This window comes from Malaclemys terrapin, chromosome 9, assembly GCF_027887155.1.
Source record: "Malaclemys terrapin pileata isolate rMalTer1 chromosome 9, rMalTer1.hap1, whole genome shotgun sequence".
In the NCBI taxonomy this organism is placed as follows: Eukaryota; Metazoa; Chordata; order Testudines; family Emydidae; genus Malaclemys; species Malaclemys terrapin.
The window spans coordinates 901,929-917,176 of NC_071513.1; the positions used below are offsets into that span (position 1 = coordinate 901,929).

At 44.3% G+C, this 15,248-nt stretch overlaps 1 protein-coding gene across 1 annotated transcript in view; it reads left to right on the forward strand.

Annotated features, from left to right (window-relative positions):
* Positions 1–118: 118 nt before the first annotated feature.
* The window catches only part of TEX11 (testis expressed 11), a 113,225-nt gene continuing 98,095 nt past the window's right edge, over positions 119–15,248 (forward strand). The window contains exons 1-5 of the mRNA XM_054040050.1: positions 119–164; positions 2,946–3,001; positions 4,903–5,024; positions 8,663–8,747; positions 10,979–11,058. Coding sequence (XP_053896025.1) covers positions 2,968–3,001; positions 4,903–5,024; positions 8,663–8,747; positions 10,979–11,058 — 321 coding nt within the window. The 5' untranslated portion in view covers positions 119–164; positions 2,946–2,967. The remainder of the gene's footprint in view (positions 165–2,945; positions 3,002–4,902; positions 5,025–8,662; positions 8,748–10,978; positions 11,059–15,248) is intronic.

Genomic DNA, 15,248 nt, shown 5'->3' on the forward strand with positions numbered 1-15,248 from the left:
GGGCCTACAACCTCATTGGAGCGGGGCACGGTGGCTGCCGTCCATCACGCCCTGGAAAGCCAATCAGAGCGCTGGGTTCGGCCGCTACTGCCAATAAAATGGTGGCGGGGCCGAGAGCCCCGCCCCGCGGTCTCTGGGAGCTGTAGTTCGTCACCTCGCGTGAGGTAAGTCGCTGGACACTACATATCCCAACATTCCACGCGGCGGCACACGCCGCCTGGGCGGGAAACGGCGTCTCGCTGAGGAAGCGCGAGGCGAGTGGTGCTGGCGCCCCGCCCGTCGGGTGTCCGTGCGTCCCTGGGCGGAGCCCGAGCGCTCCCAGGGGCCGGGGTTCGAGAGCCAAACGGGGCCTGGCCCGCCCTTGTAGCGCCTGGGTTGGCTTCCTGAGGCGCGAGCTTCAACGGACGCTGTGAGGGGGGGAGCCCGGGAGGGGCCTGCTGCGATAGGACCGCAGCGTGGGGCTCCTCGCGCTCCCTGTAGGACCCGCCTGGGGCGGGGGGCGCAGAGTGGGGAGAAGCGCCGTGACCCCAGGCTCGGGGCGGAAGATGGGGCGGCCAGGAGGCGCGCTGTGCCCCTATGGCCTGGGGGCGGAGTGGGGGGTGACTAGGAGAAGCACCAGACATCCAGCCTGGGTGCTAGGGGGGTGGGGCGGGGCGAGGGAACAGGAGATGCCCCTGGGCAGGGTGTCAAGGGACAGAACTGGGCAGGGGAGAGGCCAGGAGAAGCACCAACGTGTGCTCCTGGGATGCTTTTTGTCTTCCCTTGGTGGTGTGATGTCAGACACCTAGGAGCCAACTTTCCCCGGCGTGCCCCCCCTGCCCCGACTCCGCCCTTTCCCCACCTCTGTCTTATGCCCATTCTAACCTCTTCCCCAAAGTCCCTGCCCCTTCCCCGCCCCTATCGGACCCCTTCCCCAAATCCCCGCCCTGGCCCCGCCTCTTCCCTGAGCATGCCGTGTTCTCCCCCCCCCCCCCCCCCCGTGTGAAACAGCTGTTTTACAGCACAGGTGCTGGGAGGGCAGGGGAAAAAGCAGGCACGGGGAGGAGGCAGAGCAGAGATGAGCTGTGGCGGGGTGGGGAGCTGTGGGTGGGTGCAGAGCACCCACCAATTTTTCTCTGTGGGTGCTCCAGCCCCGGAGCACCCATGGAATCGGCACCTGTGGTCAGACATGCTGGCGGCAGCTAGCCAATCTCGCTGTGTGTGCCACATACAGTGGGTCCATGTCAGCCCAGGACAACCACCTTTCCCCTGGGCTCAGACAAACACTGTAGTACAATAAATGTACAAATGTGATTCCCTACCACCCCTGTTGTTCCTTGGGCTGGCTGAAGAGCTGCTGGCTAGACCCTTCTCTAGATTCCCTTCAGCTCCCATTTTAAAGAAAGACTGCACAATGGTCCTTAGCTACTTAACTGTCCCTATAAATGCAAGAACTACACAGAGCTTTGATTACTTGTGTAATATTTCATCTGTGATCTGTGCATACCTGTCAACCTGGTGAGTCCCAGATATTACTCCTGGGGGGAATTCTGTGCCAAGAAATTAAAAGTTCTGCAATAAAAAAAAATTTCTGCACACAATATTTTCAAATTCTGCATCTGCTCACAATATTTTCAAATTCTGCATATTTTATTTGTCAAAATAATCACATCAGTTTCAGTTATTTTTGGTCATTTATTTCAGAATACCTGTCAGCAAGTATGTCTGTAACAATACAGACAACAAAAAAAGATTCATAAAATGTTTTTTGACAAATAGATTCTTTACTAGGCATATTAATACAGAACTGTGAGTAATAAATCATTTAAACTACAATATAGAGCCTTATTTCCTGCATCCCTCAGAAGCAGTGCAAAGGTTTGCGGGAGTCAGGAGTAACAGAGGAGCTGAGAGAGAGGGAAGTAAGTACTGGGAAAGAGCCTGCATGTGAACTTGGAGGGCTGTTAGGTATGGGTGGGAAAAGTATGGAAGATTTGATGGGGGGAGCTGGGAGGGATTGTTAGGGAGCTTCCCCCATGTTGACCCCTAGCCTCTCCCATTAAGTCAGGCACATCTGCCCCTGTTCCCATGTGTCCTTGCACCATCTGTCCACATGTCCTTCCAGCCCCACTCAGACACCAACCAGCCCCATCCTCATGTGGCCCTGCACCCCTCCTCCATCCCCATGTGTTTCTGTGGCCCCACTCAGCCACCCTCTGTTCCTAGGTGTTCCTGTACCCCCTCCCCCATCCCCATGTGGCCCTGCACCTCCCTCCCCCGCTGTGGCCCTACACCTCCACTCCCATTCAGCCCCTGCCCCAGGTTGTCCTCCCCCACTAGCCCTTATGAGCCCCTATTTATGACCCCCCCTGGCAGGCCCATGCTGTCTGTCTCCCCATATCCCCGGTATCTTGGCCTGGCCTGACAGGCACTGTGAAGAAGGCCGGCTCTTTCTCTTCCTTGGCTGGCGGGGCGCTGCTGCTCTGTTCTAGTGCCATAGCACCCTCTGTTGGGAAAAAGTGCAGCAACTTTCTGGCAGGAGCTTTTTTCTGTGCAAAAAATTAAAAATATGCATGGCTCATTAATTATGCATGTACAGTGCTGCAGAATTCCCCCAGGAGTAAGATATGAGACAAGAATTAAAAATGGGAGAGTCAAAAATAGCCAATCAGAAATTGTGATTTATGTTAAATGCCCTGCCACATTTCTGTAACTTAGTTCCTGAATTAGAATTTTTGCAGTAAATCACTTGTGGTAATGGAAGTGAGGAAATAGCAAGTAGATGTTTGGATGATGGTAAAAATGGGTCTCTAGGAATGCTGCTGCTATTGAAGTCAATGGTAAAATATCCTTGACTTCAATGGGAGTGAGATCAGGCTTATAGTAAGGAATAGTTGAGAGATATAGGCCTGTGTAGTAGAAAAGTTGACTATATGGCTTTTAAAATAATTGTGTGTGTGTTAAAGGACTTGATTCAACGCTTTAGAAATGAAGGGGGAATCTCACTTACTGGAAATTAAAGGTACGAATCAGTAATCTTTGAAAAACTAAATGTTTAGTTGATAATTGTGTAAATAATTCAGTGCTACACATGTATATTTTGTGTGTCATGAGGGAGGCCAAAGGGAATAAAAGCCTCATTCCCAGGTTTTTCTAATTATAGTCAGGAAAATCTGACTCTTCCTGATGATATGCTTTGTCTTGAAGCCTGAATGTCAGGGAAGGCTTGACCAGTAAGAGCTAGACAGTGTGGGAGGACGGTGTTCTTAGGCAGCTAGGGAGAATAATATTTCTGGCCCTGAATAAATGCTTGGAGATTAGTTTAGCTTGGGCTGTCAGAGTTTTGTCTAGCCCCATGCCCAGTAAAGTGAGCACACAAGTACAAAGGAGAAATAGGGAAGGAAATATCAAGCATGCTGTCCGGTTTGCAGTCCAAAATAGCCACTTTATGACTACCTTCAGCCCAAGAAAAACAAATCACATTACATAACTTGCAATCAAAGAATGTTTGATTAGGCTTGATGTGCTAGAAGAACTAGTCACAGTCAAAGAAATTTTGGAGACAGACTCTATTTTTATTAGAAAAAATATAATAAAGATATATAGTCAGCTTTCTGTGAAACCCCACAAAATGGGCTTTCATGGTGCTGAAGAAAACCTTCCCTTTCAGTTAGGACATTTAAACAAAACTTTTTTTGCTTTTTCTGGAAGTTGTTTTTGGTGACTCTATAGCTTAAATTTGTTATCTGACCATTGGCATTTAGTTGTGTAAAAACAAATATCTGTTGTGAATAAAAAATGTTCCTGCCCTGGATCTGACTAAAGGTTGTTCTCAGCAAGGCAGAGGCCCTAAAGGTATCTTGAATGAATGGAGGTCTCCTAGAATTGGAAGGGACCTTGAAAGGTCATAGAGTCCAGCCCTCTGCTTTCACTAGCAGGCCCAACTACTGATTTTGCCCCAGATCCCTAAGTGGCCCACTCAAGGATTGAACTCTCAACCCTGGGTTTACCAGGCTCAAACCACTGAGCTATCCCTCCCCCTCTTATTTTCCTTGTACTGTGCTTAGCTAATCAGTGCTCGAAAAGCAACTGGTTAGTGGCTAAAATAACACTTGAATAATTACAGAACTAGAGACAGGGGAGACATTGAGGGGTTTTTGTTTCTCAAACCTGTATGTGGAGAAGTTTTTACATTATGATGAACACCGCATATTGAAAAGGGAGTGAGGGCCTTACATTGATTGGAAACTCAGTAAAGTGACCTAATTCTCTCTCTATTCAGTGACTGGTTAATACAGCAGTTAATTGAGTTTGTCAGTTTTCCTTTTAAACCAGGGGAGGAATTTAGAGACCCAGAATAGCAGTTTTATTTGTTCATTTTTTTTAATCATATGCTTCATAACCGATTGTATGGGAGTTTCAGGATTCTAGGTTCAACCTGTCATCAAAATAGTGACTTTGTTTTCAGTCTTCTTAATAAAAGCACTGGCGTTGACTCACTCACAGTAAAGTTACTGAATGCAGGTTTCATGCAGCATTGTACTGTTAGAGAGTGCCAAAGGTTAAAAGTCATTTAGAATGGAAACAAAAGACACTGTCAGGAAAGAGATATTTTATTAGCAAATTAAATGTTGGGTCAAAATATGCTCTCATTGCCTGGATTCAACTCTATGTAAGTCAACAGATTTAATTGGTGAAGCTCACCAGAATTTAGTTTCATTGCGTATGTAAAAACTTCCTCTAGGTTTCAGAATTATTTCCTCAGGCTCCGCCTTCACTTTGTGTTTATTTAGTAGACAGAAGGCTATGGATAAAATGTAAACTGATTGGTTTCTCTTGTTCAGACATTCAGAAATGATGTGCTGCTCTTAATCTTTGTGTGAAGTTCACTGCATTGCTGTCTCTTGTTTGTCTTTCTTTCAGTGTTAATTCAAGAGCTGGTGAAGAAAGACACCTCATCAAACGTACCTGAGATCATTGACAAACTGTTCAGTGAGATAGAACTTGTGGATAACGAGGCTGGGAATGAGATTCAGGAGGCTCAGGTAGAGGGCCAGAAACAATTGCTGAAAACATTGGGTATTTAAAAACAATCTAATCTTGTGGCCAAGGTAAAGGTGAACAGCTCTGTGTTGGCCATGTGACACAACTTGAATGCCTATTGGCCAGTGCGGATAATGCGTAGGCCTGGTTCTGACACTTGCTTAGAATATGTTCTATTCACATTTTTATAAAAGTATGGAGCATAATAGTATAACATTTATTTTTTATATCTCCTTCAGCACATTTGAAGAAAGTCGAGGTATTTCTGTCACATTAATATAAAACATGAGGCATATTAAAGTAATAACTTCTTAAATGTTCTCTAACAAAAAATCCAGGGGCCATATTAGCAACTGGCAGGAGATATTTATTATATAATATGGTAGGGTTCCAACAACTCTTCAGACCAGATTCATTTCTTTTCATTTGGAAAGAGAATGCCATATATTTAGTTCTAACGTTACTGACATATAACATTCCTTCTAAATTTTCTTTATACTGTGTGGGCCGCAAACTGCACTGAGCATTATATTTTTGTTCTTTGGCAAACTTACGCTTTTTTGTGTGTATTAAATTGTGACAATGCGGTTCTGGCGGAACCCAACTGAGAGTGCCAACTCAGGACAAATTGCTAAAACAGGGCAGTTACAGCCCAAGGCCGGGGTTTTTCCACCTCTAAGGCAAACCAAACCAGCCAGACTAAGACTTCGGTCTCACCCCACTGGCTAACCGCAAGTCTCACAAGCAATCTCCTTAGACGCTCCAGTTTCCCAGTATTACCACCAGTGCCACACGTTATGGGGACAAATGGTTATAAAAACCAATACCCCAGTAAAAGAAAAAGGTTCTCCTGATCCCAAAGGACCAAGCCCCAGACCCAGGTCAATATACAAGTCAGACCTTACCCACAAATCACGCTACTGCCAATCCTTTAGAATCTAAAATCTAAAGGTTTATTCATAAAAGGGAAAAGATAGAGATGAGAATTAGAATTGGTTAAATGGAATCAATTACATACAGTAATGGCACAGTTCTTGGTTCAGGCTTGCAGCAGCGATGGAATAAACTGCAGGTTCAAATCAAGTCTCTGGAATACATCCCCCGCTGGGATGGGTCCTCAGTCCTTTGTTCAGAGCTTCAGTTTGTAGCAAAGTCCCTCCAGAGGTAAGAAGCAGGATTGAAGACCAGATGGAGATCAGGCATCAGCCTTATATAGTCTTTTCCAGGTGTAAGAACACCTCTTTGTTCTTACTGTCGAAAATTACAGCAAAATGGAGTCTGGAGTCACATGGGCCAGTCCCTGCATACTTTGCTGAGGTACAAGGCGTATCTGCCTTCTCTCAATGGGTCCATTGTATAGCTGATGGTCCTTAATGGGCCATCAAGCAGGCTAGGCAGAGCTAATCTCAGCTTGTCTGGGATGTCACCCAGAAGCATAGCATAAGTTTGCCATACAGACAGTATAGAGCCAATATTCATAACTTCAACTACAAAACTGATACATACATATAGACAGCATAATCATAACCAGTAAACCATAACCTTGTCCTAGACACCCCATTTGACCCCCTTTATACAAGATTTGGGTGCCACTACAGGACCTTGGTTGCAACAATGATCTATATGGTCCCAGTTTATGTCAATAACGTCACATAAATCCCTCACAGAATTGTGTGAGAGTAGAGACAATGGATTGTAATTGCTTTTTAAAGAGATTAGTCTATTGTGGAAAAGAGTATTTCAAGAGTGTTTAAAGTCTGGATTATGTAAATGTGTTTTAAGGACTTCAAGAATGTATTGACAGGGCCTACTACAATAGAGTATCATATAAATGTGAGTTTGGCTTAGCCCTCCCTGCCAATTTGCCCCCCCTCTGCACCTTTTAGCCCCAGTTAACAGAAGAGAGCACAAATGTGGTTCCGAGTGAGGGCAGAGTAAGGACAGCTTCAGCAGATATTACTGAGCTTGTTCAGAATCATGCATGCTCAATATATAGTACCAAGTCAATTTAAAACAGGTGACTTTTTGCTTGTTTCGGAGCAGTTGGGTTGGCATTTTTATGCAGTCACAGCCCGCAGGTTTTTCTGCTTGTCTTGTGACTACTTCTGCTTTTTTATTTTAACTATGCCCCCTGCTGCCCGTGGATGTTTTTTGACACAAACCCTGCCCAGCATCATGGCATCCTGACGCAACCCCTCCCAGCATAATGACGCAACCCCCACTGTCCGCTTATATTTTCTGGCTTGTTTTTTGGTGGTATTCTGGCTAGTGCTCTTTGGATACAGGCATGGCTGTGCCTGTGTGTAGCTTACAAGGAATATTGTTGACATGTGAATTAGATATTATGAAAGTCCTTCCTGAGCACGTAACAACTGGGGCCTGTTACAGTGGAAATCTTTTGGAGGTTCAGCACCTTAGGTCAGTAGTATATCCATAAGGGGAAGCGCAAGGGTCTTGACTGTTTCCAGCCCCAGCCCTGTTCCCCTTCTGAAAATGCTACTTTTGCCTTTTCAGTTTGGACTCATTCTTATGAGAGCAACCTATTAAGCATTTACTTCAGAAATTTGGTGTGAAACCAAATATTTCCTTCTATTGATTTGTATTGATTCATAGATGCATAACTTTTAAGACTAGAAGGAACCATTCTGACCATTTATTCTGCCCTCCTGCACAACAAATTGGACCCTGTGGTTTCTGCATCAAGACCATAACTTCTGGTTGAGCTAGAGAGTATATCTTTTAGAAAGACATCACTGTTGATTTTAAAAACATCAAGTGATGGAAAATATACCATGTCCCTTGGTATGTGGTTCCAATGGCTAATTACCTTCACTTAAAAATATGTACCATATTTCCAGTCTGAATTTGTATAGATTCAACTTCCAACTGTTGGGTCTTGCTAGAATAAATAGCCCTCTACTGTCAGAAGTCTTCTCCCTGTGTTAGAATTTATTCACCATAATCAAGTCATCTCTTAACTTTCTTTTTGATCAACTAAGTAGATTGAACTACTTAAGTCTGTCACTGTGAGAGGATTTTTAGACTTGAAGCCATTCTTATAGCTTTTTTCTGAACCTGTTCCAATTTTTCAACATCTGTTGGGAACTTTGCATGTTTTGAACATCCTTATTAGATTTGGAAGACATTAGTAAGTCCGTTGTTTCTTAATGGTAATGGATATGCTATTGCACAAGGTTTGTGTGTGTGAGATCATTTAATTCCAGACGGATGGAATAAACCGGATCAAATGTTGACAAGTTCAGGAATGGGCTTGTTGTAAATGAGTGTAAGGACAATTGAGTAAAGTGATAGATGAAGGGGATCTGTTCAGGAAGATGCTTTACTGACACAAAACAGAGGATTTAAAATGTTTCTGAAATCTTGATTTCACATACAGAATTCCCCACTGTGCACAATTTCAAATTATGACTGAAGACACTGATGGCCAACGTGGGTATGTGTTGATGGGTGCTATTGCCATCAGTCTAATTAGATCTTTTCAATTGTAAGTCATGTCATTCTTTGATTTACACAAGCATATAGATATTTACCTATATATGGTTCTATTACATCAAGAAGTTCAAATATGACCCAGATCAAGACAAAAAGGCAAATTCTAATCAAATTTTTTCTGTCGTAGATGGAAGAAAGTGCAATAAGCCTATGGAATTGGGCTGTGACTAACCGAGTAGATTCAGTCATCAATGATGAGCAAAGAGCTAAATGTATGTATGTGTTTTGTGTCCTAGAATAAAGTTCTTTTATATTGTAAAAGAAAAACTCTTATGGTACAATTATTTTGTTTAACGTTTGTATATAGTGCCATAGGGTTGTGTGTATCTTTGCAGATAAAATGAAGGCAGAGAGTACTTTGCAGCTGTTTTGTGTAACCAACTAAGGAAGGATCACTCCAGTGCAAAAATGATCCTCTGGTGACACAGTCAGTGTAGGTGTTGTTATATTGCTCCCCTTTCCTGCTGCCTGTAGGACAGACCAGAGGAAAGGAGCTGTGTCTGGACTCCTCTGTGCTTCACTAATCCTTGGCTATGTTTTTGGTCCATACATTTTTGGAAATAAACTGTACTTATATAAGTGTCTGGGCTGTGGGGGGCTGCACTGATAGATGCTGATATAGACCTGAAGAGCTTTGTGCAGCTCAAATGCTTGTATCTTTCACCAACAGAATTTGGTTTAATAAAAGATATTACCTCACCCACATTGTATCTCTAATAAACCTATGTAGACAAACCCTAAGGATTCTGCAGACCTAAGGTTGATCTAACCTGGTGCAAGGCAAGTGGCCCTGCACAAGGGGAGCATCATGATTGGTGGAGTGCAAAAGTGAACTTTAAAGCCACCTTTGTATTTGCATCTTGACCTGCTCTCTGTGCAAATCTGCAGGACCCCAGTATCTGGTCCATAGTTTTTGCTGTAAGGGCCTTACAGTCTAAGTTATATACATAATGCAGGGAGAGATGATATTAGGCAAAGGGGAGGGAGGCTTACTAGTTCTAGGGCACAATCTCATCAGCTCTCATATCATAGTTAAAGGTGACCTGCAAAGGATATTTTAAAAAAATGGGGTTGTTATTTTTTTTTTTTTTTTTTTTTACTTTTTGATGTATGAAGAAGAACTGAAAGATTTGTTCTGTTAACTTGTAACTTTTGACATATAAAGAACGTCAATCTCGTCTGTCTTGGTTTTGCCAGAGGATATTTTGGTGTACATCACAGAGCAGCACACTGTTGATTCTTAACAAGCAATAATAAATGAATTGTATCATGGTATTTACCCTGATGTCCATTGTTATTGTTTGTTATTCATTCATTACAAAATGTTTACCGATGTGCCTAAATTACACTTCTTGTGCCAGCTAATCTCCATGCACTGGAGAGAGATTCACTCTGATGAAGAGCAGGCTGTGTTTTCGCAGCTGCCTTTCCTTGGGGTTTCGGCTTAGGACAAGCTTTAACTCCTCCTGGAACTTTGTAGAAGCTGCAGAGAGAAGGTGCTGAATCAGGCAACTCCCTGGTAATTTTTCTCTTCTCAGCTTGTTCCACCCTGCTTTGTGGGCTGCACTGTATTCTAATGTTCCCCTGGGCATAGCTAAGGTTTTGACTTCTGTGCACCTCTATAGCCTTGTCCCTTGCAGAATTATTTGCTGACACAGACCTCCAGGGTTTATGCCAAGATAAACACTAGGTGAATCTGCTCCCAAATATGGAGAGTCTAAGTCTGTTCCAATTAAGTTAATAACAAAACTCCTATTGACTTCAGTGGGAACATGTTTAAGTCCCACATGGTAGAAACATATACTACCCGTCATACTTTGCAGTGGAGTAAGGTTTCCAGGCTGGCTGCAGTCTCCAGGGCGCTTTCCCATTGGTGTGGTGCTTGGGTATGATGTGGAGATGAAGCTTCTAATTTGCAGTGGATCTGCTCTGAGATTTGGACTTATAAAAACATCAGTTGTAAGCTAATGTGCTGAATTCCATTTTACTCTGGTTATATGAGACAGTCAGCACACAACAGTGTTCTGGTTGCCGGGCCGGCGCCAGCATTTCTGCCGCCCCAAGCAAAAAAAAAAAGCTGCAATCGGCGGCGGCAATTGGGGAGGAAAAAAAAAAAAAGCCGCGATAGGTGGCGGCAGTTCAGCGGCAGGTCCTTCGCTCCTAGAGAGAGTGAGGGACCTGCCGCCCTCGAATTGCCGCAGGTGCTGCCCCTCTCCCTTGGCCGCCCCAAGCACCTGCTTGTTAAGCTGGTGCCTGGAGCTGGCCCTGTCTGGTTGTTAGGTTTATGGGGGTTTACATTACCTAAGAAATGTTGTTTCTGACTGCATCAGTTGGTGAAGAAGTAGCCTCTCCATAGTCTGACTTTAGAGTTGGAGTTCATAAGGGCTTGAAAGAACAGGGGAAATGGCCCATCCTTATGTATGCATGCATTGTTTTCTTGCAGTGCGCCATGTTTCTTGCAGGCTAGTGTGCCTGTGTGAAGGCAGCGATCCTCCAGAGGAAAAGGTGCGAAGACAGATTTTGGTAAGTCTAGCTAAATGGTGAGAATGCAAGTGCAGTATGGTGGGTTCCAAGGGAAATTTTGGAAAGGTATTTTCAAATGATAGAGTAATTCAGGAAAGTGAGTGAAATTATATTTCTGAGGAATGTATCTGCTAAAGTTGGATCTGTATTATCACAATGACACCTGGTTGAGCCACTGTAGTTAGGGGTTTCTCAGCCATACCATTATGAGCCTTGACTTCCATAATAAACCAGCATAACACCCCTTAGTCCATGGTGAGGACATGAATTGCTGAGGTCTCCCACATGGAAATTAATGGCACTAGTTCTGCCTTACCCAGCCAATACGAATATTGTGAAAGAAGTAAATTACTGCTTCAGTACCTTATGGAAAAGAATACATCCTGTTGTGATAACTGGGCCTACAAATTTACCCTAATTATGAGCTCAACTGTAAAAAGCGAGTGCAAGTTCATAAAACGCCACAGTAACCTGTATCAACAAATGCAAGACAAACTGAATTAGGCCAAGCAAAAATGCCGACTGATATAACTCAGGGACTGTGTTAAGATCCTGCTTGGTAAACAAGAAAAGTGTGGAACTGGAAATCAGTGAACCAAAATTGGTGTGTCAGACACGAGGTCTAATTGGTGGACAAAACGATGAGTGAATGGGCTGTTCTTCCCCTTTTGTGGTCCTCAAAAGAGATTTTTTTCGGGAAAAGAGGGCTACCATAATGCTGGCTGACCGAAAGACTAGAGAAGGGGAAGGAGCAATCTTCACAATGATGGCTGTTGCCGTCCACTGTCTCTTGGGACCCAGTACCTTCTTCATCCTAATCCTGATGGATGTCCTGATCAGGCCAGAGAGAGAGACCCAGATGATACCACCACCTCCACTGACTCTAGCTAACTCCCAGATACAACCTGGGATGTGAGACTGTCACATACACCCCAGGTGTGACCTTTTTCTTCCCCACCTTATTTCTTCTAATCTTTTATTTCTTCTTTCTAAGAGTCTGGCTTAGCCAGCCAAGACTATATTTTGCAACACTGGTGTAAGGCTGTGACCAAAAAGAAGAGGTAGCTAAATAGAATGCCCTAAACAGCCTGGTACTGGTGTATAAGTTTGCAAGGTCTTGGAGTGGCTGGTAGGAATGATAGTATGCCTGTGTTTTTCCAGCAATGAGGTTGCAAGTGAAAGTCAACACCAAAGACACAAACTGCATTTTTATCTTTGCTATTCTCCCCGTTTGTGTGTTTATCTTCTTAGGAAACAGAATCAAACTTTAACATAACCAATGACAACAGGTCTAGCCAATCTGAACTAACATCTTTTCCCTGAAAATGACTGTTTTTACCATGTTTATATCCTCTAAGACAGTGGTTTTCAAACCATGGGTTGCGGATGGAAGGGACTGGGTCATGGTGGCTCTGGTCAGCACCGCCGACTGGGCTGTTAAAAGTCCCACTGGCGGTGCTGCCTGGCTAAGGCAGGCTATTCCCTACCTGTTCCGACACTGAGCTGCACCTCGGAAGTGGCCAGCAGCAGGTCTGCCTCCTAGGCGGGGGGGCCATGGAGCTCTGCGTGCTGCCCTCGCCCTGAGCGCCAGCTCGGCACTCCCAGCCAATGGGGGCGGAGGGGTGGTGTCTGCGGGCGAGACCCACACAAAGCTGTTTGTGCACCTCCGCCTAGGAGCCAGACCTGCTGCTGACTGCTTCCGGGCACAGCATGGTCTACAGTGCCGGGACAGGCCGGAAACCTGCCTCTGCACCCCCGCTGTGTTGCTGACTGGGAGCTGCCTGAGGTAAACCCATGCCCCAACCCCGTGCCCCAATCCCTGGCCCCACCCCAGAGCCCTGACCCCCCTCCCTCGCCCCAGCCCCTGCCATAGCCCTGAGCCCCCCCAAATCTGGAGCCCCATCCTGCACCCTAAACCCCTCATCCCTGGCCTCAACCTAGAGCCTGCACCCCCAGTCCAGAGCCCTGACCCGCTCCTGCACCCTAACCTCCTGCCCAGAGCCCCCTTCTGCACCCTGAACCCCTCATTCCCAGCCCCATCCCACAGCCCTCACCCCCATACCCCAACCCTCTTCCCTGGCCCTGAGCCTCTCCCACACCCCAAACCCGTCATCCCCAGCTCCATTGGGTCGTGGGCATGAACAGTTTTCTTCAACTGGGTTGCCAGAAAAAAAGTTTGAAAACCACTGCTCCTAGAGACTGTCATATAAAAGGGTTTTTCCTTCTAAGGGGTTTTTCCAGCTAAAGGGAAAAGGGACAAAGGTTGTTGAAGTGAAAGCCTTATTTAATACTTTACAATTTAAATGCTTTAGCTATTTTTCCTTCTTGTCTGTATCTTTAATTAATAAAAGGGTAAAAGGATTTTTAATGGTGTGTTTGCCACGGTACTAAGCCGGCTGAGGCACAGGGGTACCATTTCAGATTTGGGGGAGGGGGCGGGGGCAACTTTAACCGTGAATCCAGGGGCTACTTAGGCACCTGAAAACTCTAGGGTTTTTTGCAGATAACTTAGAAATTAGCTGATTAGGGCATTGTATCTAATTCCTATATAAAAGAAGAAGACTAAATAAATATTAGACCCACTCAGCTCTAATACTAACATGTTCTCACATCTTTTGTTAAGTCACTTAAGGGACACTGGTTAGGTTTAAAATTGTAATGTATATTCTTTGTTACTAACTCTTGAATACAACAATTGAAACAACTGTAGAAAAATCTAGATGATCTTTTTATCACTTTTTTTGCAGTTCATCAAGCTTGGAATAGATCATTTAACTTTGGAACCATCCAAGTAGGGCAAAGCCCCCTGAATTTATACTGCACCTGCCTGGGGTTGTTAGGGTGTTACCTCACTACAAATAATAGACTAGAAACTGACCTTAAACAGGAGTGAAAGTGACACTTTCAAGTTAATGTTAAAAAATCATGTTACAATGTTAAAAAATCATGAATCAGGCTCACTAAAAATCGTGAGATTGGCTTTAAACTCATGAGTATGTAAAAATAATAGATTTGTTGTTCTTTTTATTTGCCTTCTGCTTTTTGAGCCTTTAGGGTGCACTAAAGTCTCATTTTGAAGCGTTCTCCACAGCCACAAGGGCTAGAAACTTCATTTTTCTTTAAGAACAAAGGCTGAAATAATCACATATCCCCTTGACTCCTGGAGCTAGAGCTTTAAGGAAAACAATTATCATGAGACGCATGACAAAATCCTGAGCCTTGGTAACACTGCTTTTACTTCTATTTAAAGGCTAGTTACTTTCCAGAAGGCTCTTAAGCACAACACTACAGTGATTGAGTTGCAGTTCTCACAGGAGAATATTTAAAACCAAACACCAAGAAAATTCCACATTTTAAAGTTGAGGAAAAAACAGACTTCTGAGGTACATCAGGGCAACTGCAGGCAGGAAAAGAAAATAAACAGGCACAGGAGCTCTGGACAGCTCTTCCTTTAGAAAGAAGGTTGGAGGGTCAAATCTTCTAGTCCTGAATCCAGTAAAACATCTATTGCCTCCACTCATAGATATTAACATGTGCTTAATAAGTATACACGTCATACTTAAATATCTGAGCCAGGGCTACACATTTGATACACACTGGCTCTCAGGGACTGGATTGTCTGGCATATTCTGAACAGTGCTGAGCACACAGACGGTGCCCAGTGAATAACACAAATCAATAATAATAATTGTTGACTTTATGGACTCTGTGGATGTAATTTCTGTTCTTTGTTCTGGAATTGGGCTGGATACAGCTGAAATCCGAAGAGTTTGAGGCATAAATACACCTGATACTTATGACACTTTCTGATTATTTCCTTTTCTCAAACATAGAACAAAAAAAAAAAGTCAAAACAAAATGGTTTTCAGTTAAAATGTAAAATTGCACAGCAGCCATTGCTTTACAACCCAGCCTGGGGCAGAACCTGCCACCCCTTGGGAGTTAAGTGAGCTCCTCTCATCTGACTCTGATTCTCCATCCTTTCTGACCTCTGTGCTGCTTTTCATGCTGTCAACCATGACCTCTATCCCAACCTCCTAGGTCCATTTGCTGGAGTCTCAGAGAACTGGACACCTTGGGTTTTGCTCCCATCTATCAGAGTCCTTTTTTTTCCAGCATGCAGCAGAGAGAGTGGTTGGCCTGCTGGATAGGGAACTAGCTCTGAAAGACCTGGGTTCTACTCCCCTTGG